Source organism: Pseudophryne corroboree, chromosome 4 (assembly GCF_028390025.1).
Source record: "Pseudophryne corroboree isolate aPseCor3 chromosome 4, aPseCor3.hap2, whole genome shotgun sequence".
NCBI lineage: Eukaryota > Metazoa > Chordata > Amphibia > Anura > Myobatrachidae > Pseudophryne > Pseudophryne corroboree.
The window spans coordinates 208906242-208929763 of NC_086447.1; the positions used below are offsets into that span (position 1 = coordinate 208906242).

At 47.4% G+C, this 23522-nt stretch overlaps 1 protein-coding gene and 1 long non-coding RNA gene across 6 annotated transcripts in view; one reads left to right on the forward strand and one right to left on the reverse strand.

Moving 5' to 3' along the window:
• The window catches only part of LOC134909221 (dysbindin domain-containing protein 2-like), a 45450-nt gene that overhangs the window by 16274 nt on the left and 5654 nt on the right, over positions 1-23522 (reverse strand). Inside the window, exons 1-3 of one of the 5 annotated variants that reach the window (XM_063915895.1) lie at positions 16638-16950; positions 14843-14978; positions 4150-4287 (exon numbers count right to left, since the gene is read on the reverse strand). In XM_063915895.1, the coding sequence (XP_063771965.1) occupies positions 4150-4287; positions 14843-14969 (265 nt within the window). In that variant the 5' untranslated portion in view covers positions 14970-14978; positions 16638-16950. Of the gene's footprint in view, positions 1-4149; positions 4288-14842; positions 14979-16263; positions 16378-16440; positions 16599-16637; positions 16951-23522 lie in introns of those variants that run through there. The other 4 variants (XM_063915893.1, XM_063915892.1, XM_063915891.1 and 1 more) reach the window with 4 other exon arrangements.
• LOC134909223 (uncharacterized) overlaps positions 16460-23522 on the forward strand; it is a 149161-nt gene continuing 142098 nt past the window's right edge. The window contains exon 1 of the long non-coding RNA XR_010175868.1: positions 16460-16547. This is a non-coding gene — a long non-coding RNA (uncharacterized LOC134909223). The remainder of the gene's footprint in view (positions 16548-23522) is intronic.

The window sequence follows — 23522 nt, forward strand, 5'->3', positions numbered from 1 at the left end:
ATCACTGCTCTGAGTGACTCAATCTTGAATTTGAACCTCCGTATGTAAGTGTTCAAGATTTTAGATTTAGAATCGGTCTCACCGAGCCGTCCGGCTTCGGTACCACAACAGTGTGGAATAATACCCCGTTCCCTGTTGCAGGAGGGGTACCTTGATTATCACCTGCTGGGAATACAGCTTGTGAATGGCTTCCAAAACTGCCTCCCTGTCAGAGGGAGACATCGGTAAAGCCGACTTTAGGAAACGGCGAGGGGGAGACGTCTCGAATTCCAATTTGTACCCCTGAGATATCACCTGAAGGATCCAGGGGTCTACTTGCGAGTGAGCCCACTGCGCGCTGAAATTCATTGAGACGGGCCCCCACCGTGCCTGATTCTGCTTGTAAAGCCCCAGCGTCATACTGAGGGCTTGGCAGAGGCGGGAGAGGGCTTCTGTTCCTGGGAACTGGCTGATTTCTGCAGCCTTTTTCCTCTCTATGTTGAGAGGCGACCTGGGGTACAAACGTGGATTTCCCAGCTGTTGCCGTGGCCACCAGGTCTGAAAGACCGACCCCAAATAACTCCTCCCCTTAATAAGGTAATACTTCCAAATGCCGTTTGGAATCCGCATCACCTGACCACTGTCGTGTCCATAACCCTCTACTGGCAGAAATGGACAACGCACTTAGACTTGATGCCAGTCGGCAAATATTCCGCTGTGCATCACGCATATATAGAAATGCATCTTTTAAATGCTCTATAGGCAATAATATACGGTCCCTATCTAGGGTATCAATATTTTCAGTCAGGGAATCCGACCACGCCAACCCAGCACTGCACATCCAGGCTGAGGCGATTGCTGGTCGCAGTATAACACCAGTATGTGTGTAAATACATTTTAGGATACCCTCCTGCTTTCTATCAGCAGGATCCTTAAGGGCGGCCATCTCAGGAGAGGGTAGAGCCCTTGTTCTTACAAGCGTGTGAGCGCTTTATCCACCCTAGGGGGTGTTTCCCAACGCACCCTAACCTCTGGCGGGAAAGGATATAATGCCAATAACATTTTAGAAATTATCAGTTGTTATCGGGGGAAACCCACGCATCATCACACACCTCATTTAATTTCTCAGATTCAGGAAAACTACAGGTAGTTTTTCCTCACCGAACATAATACCCCTTTTTGGTGGTACTCGTATTATCAGAAATGTGTAAAACATTTTTCATTGCCTCAATCATGTAACGTGTGGCCCTACTGGAAGTCACATTTGTCTCTTCACCGTCGACACTAGAGTCAGTATCCGTGTCGGCGTCTATATCTGCCATCTGAGGTAACGGGCGCTTTAGAGCCCCTGACGGCCTATGAGACGTCTGGACAGGCACAAGCTGAGTAGCCGGCTGTCTCATGTCAACCACTGTCTTTTATACAGAGCTGACACTGTCACGTAATTCCTTCCAACAGTTCATCCACTCAGGTGTCGACCCCCTAGGGGGTGACATCACTATTACAGGCAATCTGCTCCGTCTCCACATCATTTTTCTCCTCATATATGTCGACACAAACGTACCGACACACAGCACACACACAGGGAATGCTCTGATAGAGGACAGGACCCCACTAGCCCTTTGGGGAGACAGAGGGAGAGTTTGCCAGCACACACCAGAGCGCTATATATATACAGGGATAACCTTATATAAGTGTTTTTCCCCTTATAGCTGCTGTATTATTTAATACTGCGCGTAATTAGTGCCCCCCTCTCTTTTTTAACCCTTTCTGTAGTGTAGTGACTGCAGGGGAGAGCCAGGGAGCTTCCCTCCAACGGAGCTGTGAGGGAAAATGGCGCCAGTGTGCTGAGGAGATAAGGCCGCCGAGAAGGCGGCGGAGCCTATCTCCCGTTTTTCTGTGTATTCATCCATATAGCCCAGGAGCTATATGTGATGCATTTTTTTTTGCCATCCAAGGTGTTTTATTGCGTCTCAGGGCGCCCCCCCCCAGCGCCCTGCACCCTCAGTGACCGGAGTGTGAAGTGTGCTGAGAGCAATGGCGCACAGCTGCAGTGCTGTGCGCTACCTTGTTGAAGACAGGACGTCTTCTGCCGCCGATTTTCCGGACCTCTTCTGTCTTCTGGCTCTGTAAGGGGGCCGGCGGCGCGGCTCTGGGACCTATCCATGGCTGGGCCTGTGATCGGTCCCTCTGGAGCTAATGTCCAGTAGCCTAAGAAGCCCAATCCACTCTGCACGCAGGTGAGTTCGCTTCTTCTCCAATTAGTCCCTCGATGCAGTGAGCCTGTTGCCAGCAGGACTCACTGAAAATAAAAAACCTAAACTTAAACTTTTCACTAAGCAGCTCAGGAGAGCCACCTAGTGTGCACCCTTCTCGTTCGGGCACAAAAATCTAACTGGGGCTTGGAGGAGGGTCATAGGGGGAGGAGCCAGTGCACACCAGGTGACCTAATAGCTTTTACTTTTGTGCCCAGTCTCCTGCGGAGCCGCTAATCCCCATGGTCCTTACGGAGTCCCCAGCATCCACTAGGACGTCAGAGAAACCAGTATTACATTTACCCCTTTGTCTCTACTGAGCTGACCAACAATAAAACAGAACAAGCTGCATTCAGGGTCTGATGTACAGTATGTGTAAAGAATTCCTTATAGTCATCTATCGCTATATTGAGATGGCTTATGCTTTAACAGTGCTTTAACAGTGTAGGCAGGGTGGGACATCGCACCATGGGCCTTACTCAGAGATATGCGCTAATGATGCTGCAACCGCGAATGTGTACGCAGCAACTGTGCAAAAATACGTAAATGTCGCTGTCATCCAAATTTGTATTGGTTGCAGATCAGTCGATTATGGAACTTCTCTGTCACACTGCATGGCCGCAGCAAGCAAGATGCTAGAGACATTGCAGCTGCGTACGGGATCGCTGTCATAACCTCAAACTCGCCCCTGAAATCAGTTGCGACACACCTGTGTTTTTGCTGACAGTACCCAGAACTGTCCCCAACCAGTCCCTGACTGTCAATCACTTTGCAAATAATCCTTGGTGCAACTGCCATTGCCAGGCCATTGTGGCACATGGGCAAACATCGGATTTGCGAACAAATCTGACCACGTAGGCGGATGTAAAATGCTGGTAAGGACACAGCCTCCAGAATATTGATACTGCATTGGGTTGAGTGACACTCATGAGTGCCAAAAATAATATTATAGCCAAGGAAGATCTGTAGGTGAATTAATATAGAAAACAAAAGTTCTAACTATCAGCTCCTAGCCAATTATAATGTTGTGATTCAGGGAACTGGGATTAAGTGTCCTGAGCATTTTGCAACAAATGGCATTAAAGTTGGATAATAACAACACCCTGTATAAGGGCCTCACTGGGAGGCCGATGTACTAAGACTTGGGGCCGGACGTAATGGCTTGCGAGACAGCCGGGGCTCCGACACTTGTACATTTTTTTTAAATAACAAACGTTTACAAGGCAAAAGCTGGTTGGTTTTGCCTTGTAAACATTTGCTGCTTTAAAAAAACTTACAAGTTCGGCTGGAGTCTCGGAGCTCTGGCCGTCTCGCAAGCCATTACATCCGGCCCCTGCAGAGAGATAAAGTACCAGCCAATCAGCTCTTAAGTGCCATGTTAGAGGCTGTGTTTGAAAAATGACAGGAGCTGAGTGGTTGGTAGTTTATCTCTCGCCAAAGCTTAGTACATCTGCCCCTGGGTAATGTATGTGTAGTATGCATAGTAAAAATTAGATTTGTCTCTCAAATCATGTGACAGCAAGGGGGGGCATTAGGCACCTTGTATATCCTTACACGTAAAACACACATACAGTAACGTAACACTGTTACATAAGAATGTCCACTAACTGGTGAGAGCTATGAGAACACCTGAGAGATTAGATGGGCACATTCCTATACCATAGCCAGAAGCGAGGGTGTCACACAGAAAAAGATTTCTTTTTGTGTTCCAAATATTTTAACCACATTTCTTGTTATCGCAGGTTTCTTTACAAAGCATAAGGTTATTGTCACACAAGCAGGAAAATGGATCTCTGCATTTCCTAGGCAAATTATAATGTAAATTCCTAGATGCGTCTCTCTGGTGAAAACATTAGGCATTTTCTATCTTGCATAACATTAGCCTAGGCTCACCACACCGTCAAGCTGTACTAACCAGGACAAATGAAGGGAGTCATGGGTTCATCAGACTGCTGAAATGCATCACTGGGTTCCAGCTCATTAATGTCCAGTGGTTCTGACAGCTCCAGAGAGTCGATATTTACCTCCATTGATGACACACTATCCAGAGGAGCTGCAATTACAGATAACATAAGAACGTTTACAAGGAAACAGAACTTTTCTTGAGCTGATGTCATCCAATTGATAATAACATAATTAGAGAAACACAATGATAAGCGTTTCTGCTGACTTCTGGTGGGAAAATAAGCACATAGTTTGTTCTAACCTATCTACTTATGTGCTGAACATTTTAAGTGAGGACTGAAACAATGCTAGTCTGAGCTTTCTCTCCCTCTACCATCCCTATTCACTACAAAAGTAGGGATGACCATCGGTGTGGTTGTCATCGATGACGATATGACAAGTAACCATCGATGGTTTCCACAACCGATTGTCATATCAGTTTTTTCTTCTGACTGTCCTAGGGGACAATAAGAACACGGGGCAGGGCTTTACAGGTGTCAGGGGCAGAGCTATACTCCACCTCCCAGCACCTCGTTCAAAAAAATAAAAAAAATTGTTATGCATTGCCATCGATGGAGGGAAAACATATGGGTCTCCCCCATCGATGGCAAAAGTATTCTACATCGGCCATAAACCACTGATGATTTGGAATCGTCGATGGCCATCCGTACTACAAAGGACTGAGCCGCCAGACACAGCCGCTGTTAGATTTGACTGTGTTGGAATAACGGCACTGCACTGTGAATCAGTCTACCCCAAAGAGTTGTACAGAAGCTGATAACTGCCCCTTAGGGGCATGATCCTCTACTGCAGGCTTTTTCAACCAGTGTGCCATGGCACACTAGTGTGCCGCGACCAGTTGCAAGGTGTGCCGCGGAGCCAGAGCAGCTTCCTGCACCTTCAGAGTGAACTGTTGGCCCGGGCTCGTCTTAGAGGATCAGTCGTGGACCGGCTGTGACCTATGCCTTGGAGACACGGCGGTGTGATATCATAGGTCACGGCCTTCTTCTCACCACCCAGTCAGCCCACCCGCCTGCACACACATCTTTTAGTTCCCCCCCTGCATACACAGCTTTCCTTGGTCACCCACATCCACACCTGCCCGACCGCCCGCTGCTCAGTATTCGCAGCACTCCACTATGAACAACCCCACTGCCACTGAGGAACAGGGAGGAGGACAGCTGACCGGTAGGGGCTAATATTTGTTATTTTTTTTCTCCTGTGGGGAACAAATAAGATTTTACTCACCGGTAAATCTATTTCTCGTAGTCCGTAGTGGATGCTGGGAACTCCGTAAGGACCATGGGGAATAGACGGGCTCCGCAGGAGACTGGGCACTCTAAAAGAAAGATTAGGTACTATCTGGTGTGCACTGGCTCCTCCCTCTATGCCCCTCCTCCAGACCTCAGTTAGGATACTGTGCCCGGAAGAGCTGACACAATAAGGAAGGATTTTGAATCCCGGGTAAGACTCATACCAGCCACACCAATCACACCGTATAACTCGTGATACTATACCCAGTTAACAGTATGAAATATAACTGAGCCTCTCAACAGATGGCTCAACAATAACCCTTTAGTTAAGCAATAACTATATACAAGTATTGCAGACAATCCGCACTTGGGATGGGCGCCCAGCATCCACTACGGACTACGAGAAATAGATTTACCGGTGAGTAAAATCTTATTTTCTCTGACATCCTAGTGGATGCTGGGAACTCCGTAAGGACCATGGGGATTATACCAAAGCTCCCAAACGGGCGGGAGAGTGCGGATGACTCTGCAGCACCGAATGAGAGAACTCAAGGTCCTCCTCAGCCAGGGTATCAAATTTGTAGAATTGAGCAAACGTGTTTGCCCCTGACCAAGTTGCAGCTCGGCAAAGTTGTAAAGCCGAGACCACTCGGCAGCCGCCCAAGATGAGCCCACTTTCCTTGTGGAATGGGCTTTTACTGATTTAGGATGCGGCAATCCAGCCGCAGAATGCGCCAGCTGAATTGTGCTACAAATCCAGCGAGCAATAGTATGCTCAGAAGCAGGAGCACCTAGTTTGTTGGGTGCCTACAGGATAAAAAGCGAGTCAGTTTTCCTGACTCCAGCCGTCCTGGAAACATAAATTTTCAAGGCCCTGACTACGTCCAGTAACTTGGAATCTTCCAAGCCCCTAGTAGCCGCAGGCACTACAATAGGTTGGTTCAAGTGAAAAGCTGATACCACCTTAGGGAGAAACTGGGGACGAGTCCTCAATTCTGCCCTATCCATATGGAAAATCAGATAAGGGCTTTTACATGACAAAGCCGCCAATTCTGACACACGCCTGGCCGAAGCCAAGGCCAATAACATAACCACTTTTTTCCACGTGAGATATTTCAGATCCACAGTTTTAAGTGGCTCACACCAATGTGATTTCAGGAAACTCAACACCACGTTGAGATCCCAAGGTGTCAAAGGAGGCACAAAAGGGGCTGAATATGTAGCACTCCCTTTACAAATGTCTGAACTTCAGGCAGTGAAGCCAGTTCTTTCTGGAAGAAAATCGACAGAGCCGAAATCTGGACCTTAATGGAACCCAATTTTTAGGCCCATAGTCACTCCCGACTGTAGGAAGTGCAGAAAACGACCCAGCTGAAATTCCTCTGTAGGGGCCTTCCTGGCCTCCCACCACGCAACATATTTTCGCCAAATACGGTGATAATGGTTTGCGGTTACTTGTTTCCTGGCTTTTATCAGCGTAGGAATGACTTCCTCCGGAATGCCCTTTTCCTTTAGGATCCGGAATTCAACCGCCATGCCGTCAAACGCAGCCGCGGGAAGTCTTGGAACAGACAGGGCCCCTGCTGTAACAGATCCTGTCTGAGCGGTAGAGGCCATGGGTTCTCTGATATCATTTCTTGAAGTTCTGGGTACCAGATCCGGAACCACGAGTATCGTTCTTACTCCTCGCCTTCTTATTATTCTCAGTACCTTTGGTATGAGAGGCAGAGGAGGGAACACATAAACCGACTGGTACACCCACGGTGTCACTAGAGCGTCCACAGCTATCGCCTGAGGGTCCCTTGACCTGGCGCAATATCTCTTTAGCTTTTTGTTTAGGCGGGACGCCATCATGTCCACCTGTGGCCTTTCCCAACGGTTTACCAACAGTTTGAAGACTTCTGGATGAAGTCCCCACTCTCCCGGGTGTAGGTCGTGTCTGCTGAGGAAGTCTGCTTCCCAGTTGTCCACTCCCGGAATGAACACTGCTGACAGTGCTAAGACGTGATTTTCCGCCCATCGGAGAATCCTTGTGGCTTCTGCCACGCCATCCTGCTTCTTGTGCCGCCCTGTCGGTTTACATGGGCGACTGCCGTGATGTTGTCTGATTGGATCAGTACCGGCTGGTTTTGAAGCAGAGGTCTTGCCTGACTTAGGGCATTGTAAATGGCCCTCAGTTCCAGAATATTTATGTGTAGGGACGACTCCTGACTTGACCAAAGTCCTTGGAAAATTTTTTTTTTTTCCTTGTGTGACTGCCCCCCAGCCTCGAAGGCTGGCATCCGTGATCACCAGGACCCAGTCCTGTATGCCGAATCTGCGGCCCTCTAGAAGATGAGCACTCTGCAGCCACCACAGCAGAGACACCCTGGTCCTTGGAGACAGGGTTATCAGCCGATGCATCTGAAGATGCGATCCCGTCCAAGAGGTCCCACTGAAAAGTTCTTGCATGGAACCTGCCGAATGGAACTGCTTCGTAGGAAGCTACCATTTTTTCCAGGACTCGCGTGCAGTGATGCACCGACACCTGTTTTGGTTTCAGGAGGCCTCTGACTAGAGATGACAGCTCCTTGGCTTTCTCCTGCGGGAGAAACACTTTTTTCTGTTCTGTGTCCAGAACCATCCCCAGGAACAGTAGATGCGTCGTAGGAACCAGCTGCGACTTTGGAATATTCAGAATCCAGCCGTGCTGTTGTAGCACTTCCCGAGATAGTGCTACTCTGACAAACAACTGCTCCCTGGACCTCGCCTTTATAAGGAGATTGTCCAAGTACTGGATAATTCTTTCGGCCATTACCTTGGTAAATACCCTCGGTGCCGGGGACAGACCAACGGCAACGTCTGGAATTGGTAATGACAATTCTGTACCACAATTTTGAGGTACTCCTGGTGAGGAGGGTAAATAGGGACATGCAGGTAAGCATCCTTGATGTCCAGTGATACCCTGAAATTCTCCAGGCTTGCAATAATCGCCCTGAGCGATTCCATTTTGAACTTGAACCTTCGTATATAAGTGTTCAAGGATTTCAATTTAGAATGGGTCTCACCGAACCGTCTGGTTTCGGTACCACAACATTTTTGGAATAGTAACCCCGGCCTTGTTGAAGGAGGGGTACCTTGATTTCACCTGCTGGAAGTACAGCTTGTGAATTGCCGCCAGTACTAACTCCCTATATCCGAGGGCAGCAGGCAAGGCTGATGTGAGGTAACGGCGAGGGGGAGTCGCCTCGAACTCCAGCTTGTATCCCTGTGATACTACTTGCAGAACCCAGTGATTCACCTGTGGGCAAGCCCACTGGTCCCTGAAGTTCCCGAGACGCGCCCCCACCGCACCTGTCTGTGGAGCCCCAGCGTCATGCTGTGGACTCAGAGGAAGCGGGGGAGGATTTTTGATCCTGGGAACTGGCTGTCTTTGCAGCTTTTTCCTTCTTCCCTTGTGCAGAAAGGAAGCGCCTTTGGCCCCCTTGCTTTTCTGAAGCCGAAAGGACTGTACCCGATAATACAGTGCTTTCTTAGGGTGTGAGGAAACCTGAGGTAGAAATTTTTCTTCCCAGCTGTTGCTGTGGATACAAGGTCCCAGAGACCATCCCCAAACAATTCCTCACCCTTATAAGGCATAATCTCCATGTGCCTTTTAAAGTCAACATCACCTGTCCACTGCCGGGTCTCTAATACCCTCCTGGCAGAATGGACCTTGCATTAATTCTGGACGCCAGCCGGCAAATATCCCTCTGTGCATCCCTCATATATAAGACTACGTCTTTAATATGCTCTATGTTAGCACCATATTCTCCCTGTCTAGGGTATTAATATTATCTGACAGGGTATCAGACCCTGCTGCAGCAGCACTATTCATGCTGAGGCAATTGCAGGTCTCAGTATAATACCTGAGTGTGTATATACAGATTTCAGGATAGCCTCCTGCTTTTTATCAGCAGGCTCCTTCAAAGTGGCCGTATCCTAAGACGGCAGTGCCACCTTTTATGACAACCGTGTGAGCGTCTTATCCACCCTAGGGGATATCTCCCAACGTGACCTATCCTCTGGCGGGAAAGGGTACGCCAGCAGTAATTTTTTTTTAAATTACCAGTTTCTTATCGGGGGAACCCACGCTTCTTCACACACTTCATTCACTCATCTGATGGGGGAACAAAACACCGGCTGCTTTTTCTCCCCAAACATAAAACCCCTTTTATGTGGTACTTGGGTTAATGTCAGAAATGTGTAACACAATTTTATTGCCGAGATCATGCAACGGATGTTCCTAGTGGATTGTGTATATGTCTCAACCTCGTCGACACTGGAGTCAGACTCCGTGTCGACATCTGTGTCTGCCATCTGAGGTAACGGGCGTTTTTTGAGCCCCTGATGGCCTTTGAGACGCCTGGGCAGGCGCGGGCTGAGAAGCCGGCTGTCCCACAGCTGTTACGTCATCCAGCCTTTTATGTAAGGAGTTGACACTGTCGGTTAATACCTTCCACCTATCCATCCACTCTGGTGTCGGCCCCACAGGGGGCGACATCCATATATCGGCATCTGCTCCGTCTCCACATAAGCCTCCTCATCCAACATGTCGACACAGCCGTACCGACACACCGCACACATACAGGGAATGCTCTGACTGAGGACAGGACCCCACACAGCCCTTTGGGGAGACAGAGAGAGAGTATGCCAGCACACACCAGAGCGCTATATAATGTAGGGATAAACACTATCACTGAGTGAATTTTCCCCAATAGCTGCTTGTATAAACAATATTGCGCCTAAATTTAGTGCCCCCCCTCTCTTTTTAACCCTTTGAGCCTGAAAACTACAAGTGGAGAGCCTGGGGAGCTGTCTTCCAGCTACACTGTGAAGAGAAAATGGCGCCAGTGTGCCGAGGGAGATAGCTCCGCCCCTTTTTCGCAGACTTTTCTCCCGCTTTTTTATGGATTCTGGCAGGGGTAATTATCACATATATAGCCTCTGGGGCTATATATTGTGATTATTTTGCCAGCCAAGGTGTTTTTATTGCTGCTCAGGGCACCCCCCCCCCAGCGCCCTGCACCCTCAGTGACCGGAGTGTGAAGTGTGTATGAGGAGCAATGGCGCACAGCTGCAGTGCTGTGCGCTACCTTGGTGAAGACTGAAGTCTTCTGCCGCCGATTTTCCGGACCATCTTCATGCTTCTGGCTCTGTAAGGGGGACGGCGGCGCGGCTCCGGGAACGAACACCAAGGACGGGTCCTGCGGTCGATCCCTCTGGAGCTAATGGTGTCCAGTAGCCTAAGAAGCCCAAGCTAGCTGCAAGCAGGTAGGTTCGCTTCTTCTCCCCTTAGTCCCTCGTTGCAGTGAGCCTGTTGCCAGCAGGTCTCACTGTAAAATAAAAAACCTAACATATACTTTCTTTCTAGGAGCTCAGGAGAGCCCCTAGTGTGCATCCAGCTCGGCCGGGCACAGAAATCTAACTGAGGTCTGGAGGAGGGGCATAGAGGGAGGAGCCAGTGCACACCAGATAGTACCTAATCTTTCTTTTAGAGTGTCCAGTCTCCTGCGGAGCCCGTCTATTCCCCATGGTCCTTACGGAGTTCCCAGCATCCACTAGGACGTCAGAGAAATAGGATTTATGGGGAGAGAATAATGATTTGGGGATTTATGGGGGGAACAATGTGAATAATTCATGTGGGAAGCAATAGGATTTATGTAGGGAGCAATATGATTGTTTTTTCTGTCTAGGCCAATGTATGTGTGGATTTTTTTTTTTACTATGAGGGCCAATGTGTGTTTTTTGTTTTTTTTCTGTGGGGAACTGATGGTGTGCCTTGGCAATTTTTAAAAATTGTTCGGTGTGCCGCGAGTGAAAAAAGGTTGAAAATCACTGCTCTACTGGAAAGCCACACAGTGCCCCAGTTGTCATTGCTGAGCTTACAGAAATACAGAGGGGTCCAAGCAGAGCTGAGCGCAAGTCTGCCATAATTACAACCACATTGTGTGCATGGAGTAAAAATGAGGATCTTTCCCTTTATGCTGAGTTGTACACATCTATGCAACTGCACTTCCACTATCCATTCACATATGTCATCACTATCAGTGAGCACTAGCCCAAGTGCAAGGGAACTGCACATACAGACAACTCTGCATAGCCTGCAATTCCATCCACATGCCCTCATTACACTGCCAATGTGCGAGTGCCCTATTGCCTCAGCCCCAGAGTATGTGTGACTGCTGCACTGGCTTTGAGGCACTTAAAATGGATAATCAAATGAAATCTATCACCCTGTCTCTTGTATTCACACTTAAGAGTATATCAGTACGTTCCCTTTGTAAAGCTCCTTGAGAGCTGATACTTATGTGTTTATTAATTCAGCGCTACATGCAAGGTGTCTGACTTTGCAGTCTCTCCTTTTCTTCTCACAATATGCAGCACTATGGGGCCAATTCAGTAAGGTTAGCAAATCCGCTGGGCAAGGCCGCCCAGCATGCTGACCGGCGCCTCCCCCCCTGCTTCAAGCAGAAATTGCAAACAGCACGCAATTTCTGCTTGTTATCAGAAATTAAGGATGACTCCTGCCGGCGCCATTTTTGTTGTTGCAGCGGCTGCATGTGACGTCACGCAGCTACTGCGGCCACACCCCCGACACGCCCCTGTTCGCGCTTACCAGCTCACCGTTTGGGCTGGCACGCCCACGCAACGCTCCATTTCCACCCAGAAAACGGAGCATTGCCGCCCCCCTCCTGCCCCGCGATCGCCTCTGCCTGATTGACAGGCAGAGGCGATCGGAATTTCTGCGGCCCCCCCACAGAAATTGGGGGCGCATGCGCTGTAGGTCCTGCTGTGCATGCGCCCTCGGCCCCTCAGCAAAAATTCTTTATGAATCGCTACTTCATACTGAATTTGCCCTTATATTCATACGTTAGTTACACAGGAGAGTACTGCAACCTCTCTCTGATATATTTTGAATAATTCAAGTGGACCTATCACCAGGTACACTAGAAATTATTTTTTCAGGAGGGAGTATTTAATGCAGAACAATATGCTTCCTCCAGCCCACACATCAGGAGAATGGTGAGGTGCAGCACAGCGGAACCTAGCCAGGGAGTGTGCACTGGCATGGGTAGAGAGCCAGGGGTAAATTTACTAAGGTGGGAGATTTTTAGAACTAGTGATGTTGCCCATAGCAACCAATCAGATTATATCTATTATCTGCTAGAAGCAGCTAGATAAATGGTAAGTAGAATCTGATTGGTTGCCATTGGCAATATCACCAGTTCTAAAAATCTCCCACCTTAGTAAATTTACCCCCCAGACTTAGCTTCCAAGTCAACTTGTCAGACTGTACTATGCTGGCTCCCGGGCCGGCTCTCCTGATGTGTGGGTGAGAGAAGTGTGCCTGACAGAGAGTATACGGTGCTAGATATATGCTGTAACACCATGCAGCACAGCCACAGAATAATGTTACACGACCTGCTGTATTTTAAATTCTTTACATGATTATTTTTTTAGGACTTGATACATTGCACAAGTCATCACACAATTCCAATTCTAGAATTGCTTTAAAAAAAAAAAAAAAAGACGGTGTGAAACTACAAGTCCCAGCAAAATGCAAACGCTAGAAGCTATGTATCAAACCAAATGCTGGCAATGCATGTTAGGCCTATAGTTGCCGAACCCCTTCTAAGTTACAGATGGCCTAAACCTGCAAAAATTCACACAGTAACTTAGGGCAGAGGCGGCAATTAATTCAAAATACCACCGACGCTGGCTCAGCCTCCGTCTCTCCGTCCATAGTTGTCTGCTGGAGGATCCCGACCAACGCTGCTGCCTTCTGGGCACCCTCTTGATCCAGGCCTGGCCTGAAGTCCCATCCTTCCTCCCTTAATGGTGGCCCTGTCAGCCGCTACAAATTCATTCACAGCTTATGTACGTGAGCAGCGGATGTGAGCCGCCGGCAGTGGGCGTCTCTGTGCACCAGACGGCAGCTGAGTCATTAGCACATTTTCACAAGTACACTGCAAATGAAATCGCAGCTGTCTGCACCTCTAACTCAGGCCCTTACAGACTTGCCCTCTACAGACCTGACTAGCAGTTACAGGCCTACACTACACGCTGGTATCAGCATGGCAGATGTATGTATCTGATACTATATTGCTACAGCAGCTGTTTAGCATGCACTTTATACATTAGCATATATAAGCATTTACTCTATCTTCTAGCACAGGGGTGGGGAACCTTTTTTCTACAGAGGGCCATTTGGATATTTATAAAATCCTTGGGGGCCATACAAAAATTCTCAACTTAAAAAATTACCCTGCCCCCCAGCAGGTCTGCCCCATAGAGGTACTGTGTGTGCGCGCCGGAGGCGCGTGCACCAAAAAAATGGGTGTGGCCAGTTAAAGTGGGACGTGATACACATATGCCCCCAATAGTGCAGTGCCAGATCCACAATTGCCCCCCACAGTGCCAGGTATACAAATGTCCCTCACAGTGCCAGGTATACAAATGCCCCCACAGTGCCAAGTATACAAATGCCCCTCACAGTGCCAGGTATACAGATGTCCCCACAGTGCCAGGTATACAGATGCCCCTCACAGTGCCAGGTATACAGATGCCCCTCACAGTGCCAGGTATACAGATGCCCCTCACAGTGCCAGGTATACAAATGCCCCTCACAGTGCCAGGTATACAGATGTCCCCACAGTGCCAGGTATACAGATGTCCCCACAGTGCCAGGTATACAGATGTCCCCACAGTGCCAGGTATACAAATGCCCCTCACAGTGCCAGGTATACAAATGCCCCTCACAGTGCCAGGTATACAGATGTCCCCACAGTGCCAGGTATACAAATGCCCCCACAGTGCCAGGTATACAGATGCCCCCACAGTGCCAGGTATACAGATGCCCCCACAGTGCCAGGTATACAGATGCCCCCCACAGTGCCAGGTATACAGATGCCCCCACAGTGCCAGGTATACAGATGACCCCACAGTGCCAGGTATACAGATGCCCCCCCCCCCCCCCCCCGTGCTACTTACCGCTCCTTTCGGCAGGACACGGAGGAGAGCACGGCTATGTTGGGCGGCGGCGTGTAGGACTTGAAACCAGCCTCCGGTTCGTGAGCCAATCAGAGCTTGCGGACCGGCAGCCGCGGCTCCTGATTGGCTGCCGGTCCGCAAGCTCTGATTGGCTCACGAACCGGCGGCTGGTTTCAAGTTCTACACGCCGCTGCCGCGCTCTCCTCCCTGTCCTGACACTGACAGCTGAGACACGCTGCCGCCGGACTGAGCGGCGGCGTGTCTCACTGGGAGAAGCGGATGGGCCGGAGCAAACGGCTTCGCGGGCCGGAGGTTCCCCACCCCTGTTCTAGCACAATAATATTACAAAGTACTGCTCCCCCCACCTCCATGCATCACATCACTAAGACTAGGACTTACGCCGCCAGCGCTCATTGAGGAGGTGAGTTGAGGGGTAAAACATGTCCACTTCATGGGCCAGAACATCTTCAAAGAAGCGCTGCCGCTCTCGCAGGTGCTGTGTGTTGGAAGCCTGAGCCTGTAACATGGGGTGCCCCTGTAGGAGAAGAGAGAGATGGGTTAGAATACTGCCTTGCAGCATGGGTGACCTCCCGGTTATTTAAAGCATTAGGAATGCAAATGTCTCTGACCCAAAATGAGACAATGGAAAAAAGTGAGATCACTGCCTCTTTCATAAGAAGTCATGGTAGTGCGGCCGCCGGCTTCATGTATGTAGTGGTGGGCTGGAGCCATATTATGTATGTAGTATTTAGCAGGCATCACATCCTGTATGTACAGTAGTGGTTAGCAGGAGTCTCACATGTATGTACTGTAGTATTTAGCAGGAGTCACATCCTGTATGTAGTGGTTAGCAGTAGTCACACATGTATGTAGTGGTTACTAGGAGTCACACGTATGTAGTGGCTAGCAGGAGTCACACATGTATGTAGTGGTTAGCAGGAGTACCACATCTCTGCAGTGGTTAGCAGGCGTCACACATGTAGTGATTAGCAGGAGTCACACATGTATGTAGTGGTTAGCAGTAGTCACACATGTATGTAGTGGTTAGCAAGAGTCACACATGTAGTGATTAGCAGGAGTCACACATGTATGTAGTGGTTAGCAGGACTTACACATCTCTGCAGTGGTTAGCAGGAGTCACACATGTAGTGATTAGCAGGAGTCACACATGTCTGCAGTGGTTAGCAGGAGTCACACATGTAGTGATTAGCAGGAGTCACACATGTATGTACTAGTGGTTTGCAGGAGTCACACATGTCTGCAGTGGATAGCTGTAGCAGGAGTCACACATGTAGTAGTTAGTGGGAGTGACACATGTATGTAGTTGTTAGCAGGAGTCACACATATAGCAGTTAGCGGGAGTGACACATGTATGTTGTAGTGGTTAGCAGGAGTTACACATGTCTGCAGTGGTTAGCAGGAGTCACACATGTAGTGGTGAGTAGGAGTCACACATGTAAGTAGTGGTTAGCAGGAGTCACACATGTATGTAGTGCTTAACAGGAGCCACATCCTGTATGTACTGTATAAGTTAGCTTGAGTCATGCTACTCCCTATAAAGACATGCTGCCCTTGGCTTGTGTCTGTGGCATGTCAGTAAAAAGAGAGTCGGGACACCACATCTGCGAGCAGGGACAGTGCTGCAAGGAGTATCGGTAAGGAGCAAGGTGCTGACAGTCGGGACTCCCCCATTAGAAACCGGACAGTGCTGACAGTCGGGACTCCTCGTTAGAGAGCAATGGATAGCACTATCTGTGTGAGGGGAGGAGAGAGGGTCCTGTCCGGGGAGGACAGTAACCAGGAGAACAGAGACGTATTACCTGGGATCTTGCTGCCATTTCTGTGCTGGGTGCAGAGACCGGGCGCAGCAGCCTCCTCCTACCCAACAGCAGCAGCAGCTCTCCGCCCGGAGTGTCAGTGTGCGGTAGTACTAGTAACTGTGTAGACTAGAGTCGGCGGGCTGGGCGGGGAGGGGACAGTCACGTATCATTACTCACCATAATGGGAGAATGGGGTGTCACACTGAGACTGCCCCTGTACACTCTGTTCTTCTCACTGTCTCACCCTGGCCGCCTGACTGTGGAACATGTTATACAGCAGCCAGGTATTTTCTTACAGCAACAAATGCTGAACACTTGGCATCATGTGCTGTTCACAAAGGAGCACATATTCTGTTACTATCTATATACGTCACCTCATATTATCTACCTAGTCGGGATCCCAGGCTGAGACATCCCCCGAAATTGGTCGTGACATGTCTGTTTTTGCAGTTAATCCCTGTAACGGTCCACAAACGGTCCCTGACTGTCAATCACTTTGCAAATAAATCCTTGCAGGAACCATGCGTAGTCTGCTGATAATCACTCAACTGCAAGAATTGGGTTTACCTCATACTTGCCTACCCTCCCGGAATGGCCGGGAGGCTCCCGAAAATCGGGTGGCCCTCCCGGCCCCCCGGAAGAGCAGGCAAGACTCCCGATTACAGGGGTCCCCCCCTGCCCGGCTGCCCACTTAGCGAGTGAAGTGGGCGGTCCGGGCAGGCGATGACGCGATTCTTGTTGAATCGCGTCATGCAAGCCACGCCCCCACTGTTTAATGCCGGTAATTGCTGCATTACACGTGGGGGCGTGGCTTGCATGACGCGATCCAGCAGCCACGCCCCATCCATCCTCTGGCCCACCCCTGTGCCGCCTCCAGCCCGCCCCCGGTCCGCCCCCCTCCTCACATCAGCTCACTGCCCGCCCCCCTGCTGAGCCGACTGGCTGCTCTCTCCCGGAGAGAGCAGCCCAAAAGTCTGCAACAATGGTTTACCTACATCTGTGGGTCAGGTCCTTGAAGTTGATGTTTTGGAAGCAGGAAAAATAGGCAAATATAAGGATCTGAGCAATTCTGACAAAAGCCGAAGTAAGATTGCTAGGTGACTTGGTCAGAGCATCTCCAGACTGGGAGTGAGTGTGTTCTCAGTATGTAGTGGTTAGTACCTACCAAAAGTGGTCCAATGAAAGACAACCGGTGATTGAACCAACAATAGGGTCATTGGCGCCCAAAGGTCATTGCTACACATAGGAAACTAAGGCTAGAAGAGCTACTGTAGCACAAATTGCTGAAAACATTAATGCTGGCTATGAAAGAAAGGTGTCAGAACACATTGCTGCGTAGCCCCAGACCAGCCATGCTGACCCTTGTCCACCACTGAGAGTGCCTACAGTGGGCACCTGAGCAGCAGAACTGGACCATGGAGCAATGGAAGAAGATGGCCTGGTCTGGTGAATCACGTTTTCTTTTACATCATGTGGATGGCCGGGCGTGAAGGCCTGGCACAAATGCATCATTTACCTAGGGAAGAGATGGCACCATGATGTACTACAGGAAGAAGGCAAGCCGGTGGAGGCATTGTTCTGCTGGGAAACCTTGGGTCCTTCCATTCATGTGGATGTTACTTTGACATGTGCCACTTACCTAAACTTTGTTACTGAACAAGTAAACTCCTTCATGGTAACTGTATTCCCTGATGGCAGAAGCCTCTTTCAGAGGGATAACATGTCCTGTCACAGTGCAAAAATTGTTCAGGGATGGTTTGAGGAACATGACAAAGAGTTCAAGGTGCTGACTTGGCCTCCTAATTCCCCAGTTTTCAATCTGCTCGACCATATGTAGGATGAGATGGAAAAAGAAATCCAAACCATGGGGCTCCACCTCGCAGTTTACAGGACTTAAAGGATCTGCTGCTAATGTCATGGTGCCGGATGTCACCAGACACCTTCACAGGTCTTATAAAGGCCGTGTCTCAAAGGGTCAGAGATGTCTTAGCTGCATGAAGAGGACGTACACACAACATTAGGTGCAATATATATATATATATATATATATATATATATTTAGAATTCCATAGATAGCTGGCACTCATGGACTGAAAAACGGACAATACTCAGGTACTTGCTGCCAACGTTTCGGGATTTTATTCCCTTTGTCAAGACCACATACAGTACAAAATGACATACCTTATAAAGCGTGCACCATCACCATGAATCCCGTCGGAGTCCCGATGACGTCATCATGGCGCGTCCGCGCCGGCGTGTCGGGTACTCACTGGGAAGTGGATAAAACCTCTGTGTATACAATACAACCAATCGTAAATATTTAAAAACTACATGAAACTATATGTCAAATGAAAAAGACAACGAGGTACGATAATGGCATATGTAATATATCATGCTGTACAAGATACTGACTGCACGATTAAAAACAAGAGGAACGTGATGCGGACAAATCCAAACTCAACACCAGTGTATCTCAATATCATACTAATAGCATAGAGAAATGAAATTAGTTAAGTAATGATTCTACACTATGGTGACATCAAACTGGATCATAATGGATAGAGACTCGCATCTGACATACTGTAATAAATCATGGGCCCTCATTCCGAGTTGTTCGCTCGGTAAAAATCTTCGCATCGCAGCGATTTTCCGCTTAATGCGCATGCGCAATGTCCGCACTGCGACTGCGCCAAGTAAATTTGCTATGCACTTAGTAATTTTACTCACGGCTTTTTCATCGGTCTGGCGATCGTAATGTGATTGACAGGAAATGGGTGTTTCTGGGCGGAAACAGGCCGTTTTATGGGCGTGTGGGAAAAAACGCTACAGTTTCCGGAAAAAACGCAGGAGTGGCCGGAGAAACGGAGGAGTGCCTGGGCAAACGCTGGGAGTGTTTGTGACGTCAAACCAGGAACGACAAGCATTGAACTGATCGCAGATGCCGAGTAAGTCTGAAGCTACTCAGAAACTGCTACGAGGTGTGTAATCGCAATATTGCGAATACATCGTTCGCAATTTTACTATGCTAAGATTCACTCCCAGTAGGCGTAGGCTTAGCGTGTGCAAAGCTGCTAAAAACGGCTTGCGAGCGAACAACTCGGAATGACCCCCATGGTGTGAACACCATGTGGAATATGTTCTATACACATTCTATGTAGCTGCGGTGGGGGGAGGGAGAGAGAATATAGGGGTTGAATACATGTTCCTATACATTCAAATCATATAGAGCTATAGGGTACATTTTCATAAAAATGAAGTGTACGATAACATGTCATTTAGTCCATGCGGTTTATATGTTTTGAGAGTGTGAATCCAAAATGCCTCTCTCTGCAACAATTTGCGGTCACGATCACCACGTCTAATGTTGGGGGGAATGAAATCAATCATCTTGTATCGCAAAGATGCCAGGTTATGTTTTTGTTCTGCAAAGTGCCTGGCTACTGGTTGGTCCGAACCTTTGCCTTCCAATGCTGCACGGATACTAGACCTGTGCATGGCCATGCGTTCTTTCAATTGTCTTTTAGTCTTACCCACATATAGTAGGCTGCACGGGCATCTGATGAAATACACCACATAGGTGGAAGAACACGTAAGTATATATTTAATTTTATATGTTTTTCCCGTATGAGGATGGGGAAACGTAGAACCTGGTTCTAAATAACTACATGTTGTACAGCCTGTGCACTTGTAGTTACCTGGTTTTTTTGTAAGAAAATGTTCTTTAATGGGTGCCTTGAACTGTGAAATATCGTTGTGCACGACTGCGTCCTTAATGCTACGACCTCTCTTATATGACGGCAAGATAGAGGTTTCTCTCAACATAGGTAATTGTGGGTCTGTAGTTATAATTGGCCAGACCTGTCGTGCCTGCAGTGCCAATTTTCTGCTAATTCCTGAGTACCCCTGGGGCCAGATAACCTTCTTAACCAGAGTTTTGTTCTTTGTTGCATTACCACGCAAGGCTTGTTCTCTGGTGAATGTTAATGCTTTGGTTTTGGCTAACTTTAATGATTTATAATGATATCCTCTGAGAAGGAATTTGTGCAGCAAGTTGTCAATTTGTGCAATGGCACCTTCATCATTGCTGCAGATTCTTCTTACCCGTAAAAACTGCGAGTAAGGTAGCCCTCGTATGGTGGCCGCTGGATGGTCACTCGATGCATGCAATACTGTATTGCGGTCTGTTTTTTTAATGTATAATGAAGTAGAAATGACATGTTCATGATTGCTGGAAATGAGTACATCCAAATTGTGGATGGATGAAACACTGCTCTCCCAAGTGAACTTCACCGCTGTATCCAGTGTGTTGATCTCTTTCATTTTCTCTTCAAACATGTTTTGACTCTCTGACCATGAACATGGTCAGAGAGTCAAAACATGTTTGAAGAGAAAATGAAAGAGATCAACACACTGGATACAGCGGTGAAGTTCACTTGGGAGAGCAGTGTTTCATCCATCCACAATTTGGATGTACTCATTTCCAGCAATCATGAACATGTCATTTCTACTTCATTATACATTAAAAAAACAGACCGCAATACAGTATTGCATGCATCGAGTGACCATCCAGCGGCCACCATACGAGGGCTACCTTACTCGCAGTTTTTACGGGTAAGAAGAATCTGCAGCAATGATGAAGGTGCCATTGCACAAATTGACAACTTGCTGCACAAATTCCTTCTCAGAGGATATCATTATAAATCATTAAAGTTAGCCAAAACCAAAGCATTAACATTCACCAGAGAACAAGCCTTGCGTGGTAATGCAACAAAGAACAAAACTCTGGTTAAGAAGGTTATCTGGCCCCAGGGGTACTCAGGAATTAGCAGAAAATTGGCACTGCAGGCACGACAGGTCTGGCCAATTATAACTACAGACCCACAATTACCTATGTTGAGAGAAACCTCTATCTTGCCGTCATATAAGAGAGGTCGTAGCATTAAGGACGCAGTCGTGCACAACGATATTTCACAGTTCAAGGCACCCATTAAAGAACATTTTCTTACAAAAAAACCAGGTAACTACAAGTGCACAGGCTGTACAACATGTAGTTATTTAGAACCAGGTTCTACGTTTCCCCATCCTCATACGGGAAAAACATATAACATTAAATATATACTTACGTGTTCTTTCACCTATGTGGTGTATTTCATCAGATGCCCGTGCAGCCTACTATATGTGGGTAAGACTAAAAGACAATTGAAAGAACGCATGGCCATGCACAGGTCTAGTATCCGTGCAGCATTGGAAGGCAAAGGTTCGGACCAACCAGTAGCCAGGCACTTTGCAGAACAAAAACATAACCTGGCATCTTTGCGATACAAGATGATTGATTTCATTCCCCCCAACATTAGACGTGGTGATCGTGACCGCAAATTGTTGCAGAGAGAGGCATTTTGGATTCACACTATCAAAACATATAAACCGCATGGACTAAATGACATGTTATCGTACACTTCGTTTTTATGAAAATGTACCCTATAGCTCTATATGATTTGAATGTATAGGAACATGTATTCAACCCCTATATTCTCTCTCCCTCCCCCCACCGCAGCTACATAGAATGTGTATAGAACATATTCCACATGGTGTTCACACCATGATTTATTACAGTATGTCAGATGCGAGTCTCTATCCATTATGATCCAGTTTGATGTCACCATAGTGTAGAATCATTACTTAACTAATTTCATTTCTCTATGCTATTAGTATGATATTGAGATACACTGGTGTTGAGTTTGGATTTGTCCGCATCACGTTCCTCTTGTTTTTAATCGTGCAGTCAGTATCTTGTACAGCATGATATATTACATATGCCATTATCGTACCTCGTTGTCTTTTTCATTTGACATATAGTTTCATGTAGTTTTTAAATATTTACGATTGGTTGTATTGTATACACAGAGGTTTTATCCACTTCCCAGTGAGTACCCGATACGCCGGCGCGGACGCGCCATGATGACATCATCGGGACTCCGACGGGATTCGTGGTGATGGTGATGGTGCACGCTTTATAAGGTATGTCATTTTGTACTGTATGTGGTCTTGACAAAGGGAATAAAATCCCGAAACGTTGGCAGCAAGTACCTGAGTATTGTCCGTTTTTCAGTCCATGAGTGCCAGCTATCTATGGAATTCTATGCTATTGAAAACCAGGGCACCGTGGCAGTCATTTACTTACAGCGGAGTGCCGGACACAAGCTGCATTGTATATATATATATTTATTTATTTTCTTCCAAAAGTCCTGCTCTCTCATCAACATAAGAATTTATCAAAGGGTGCTCCCAATGGGCCTAATGTTGAGGTCCACTTGTATATACAGACGTTTTCCACCTAGGTGAAAAGGGGCACTCACTGGTACACTTTGTCCGTGTTAAAAAAGGTTAATTTTATTCACATGAATCATATATTGCCACTATTGTCAACATTTCAATCTCTCAACGAGATCTTTCTCAAGACGGGCATAATATCGATATCCAGCTGTCAGCATGGTGCATTGCGGCTGGATAATTATCATACTACCTATTTGGACTATTTACATTGATGAAGCTATTTACTTCTATACAGGTTGAGTATCCCATATCCATATATTCCGAAATACGGAATATTCCGAAATACGGACTTTTTTGAGTGAGAGTGAAATAGTGAAACCTTTGTTTTTTGATGTCTCAATGTACACAAACTTTGTTTAATACACAAAGTTATTAAAAATATTGTATTAAATTACCTTCAGGCTGTGTGTATAAGGTGTATATGAAACATAAATGAATTGTGTGAATGTAGACACACTTTGTTTAATGCACAAAGTTATAAAAAATATTGGCTAAAATGACCTTCAGGCTGTGTGTATAAGGTGTATATGTAACATAAATGCATTCTGTGCTTAGATTTAGGTCCCATCACCATGATATCTCACTATGGTATGCAATTATTCCAAAATACGGAAAAATCCCATATCCAAAGTACCTCTGGTCCCAAGCATTTTGGATAAGGGAGACTCAACCTGTACCACCAAGATGCAGACAGCCGCTTCATTGTATTGATCCTATACATGATGCCTTCTGTAGCGTGACAATACTTACATTATGGATCTACAATTTTGAACTTGTGTCACACTATCCTCCACATAGTGGATATCGATATTATGCCCGTCTTGAGAAAGATCTCGTTGAGAAATCGAAACATCGACAATAATGGCAATATATGATTCATGTGAATAAAATGAACCTTTTTTTAACACGGATAAAGTGTACCAGTG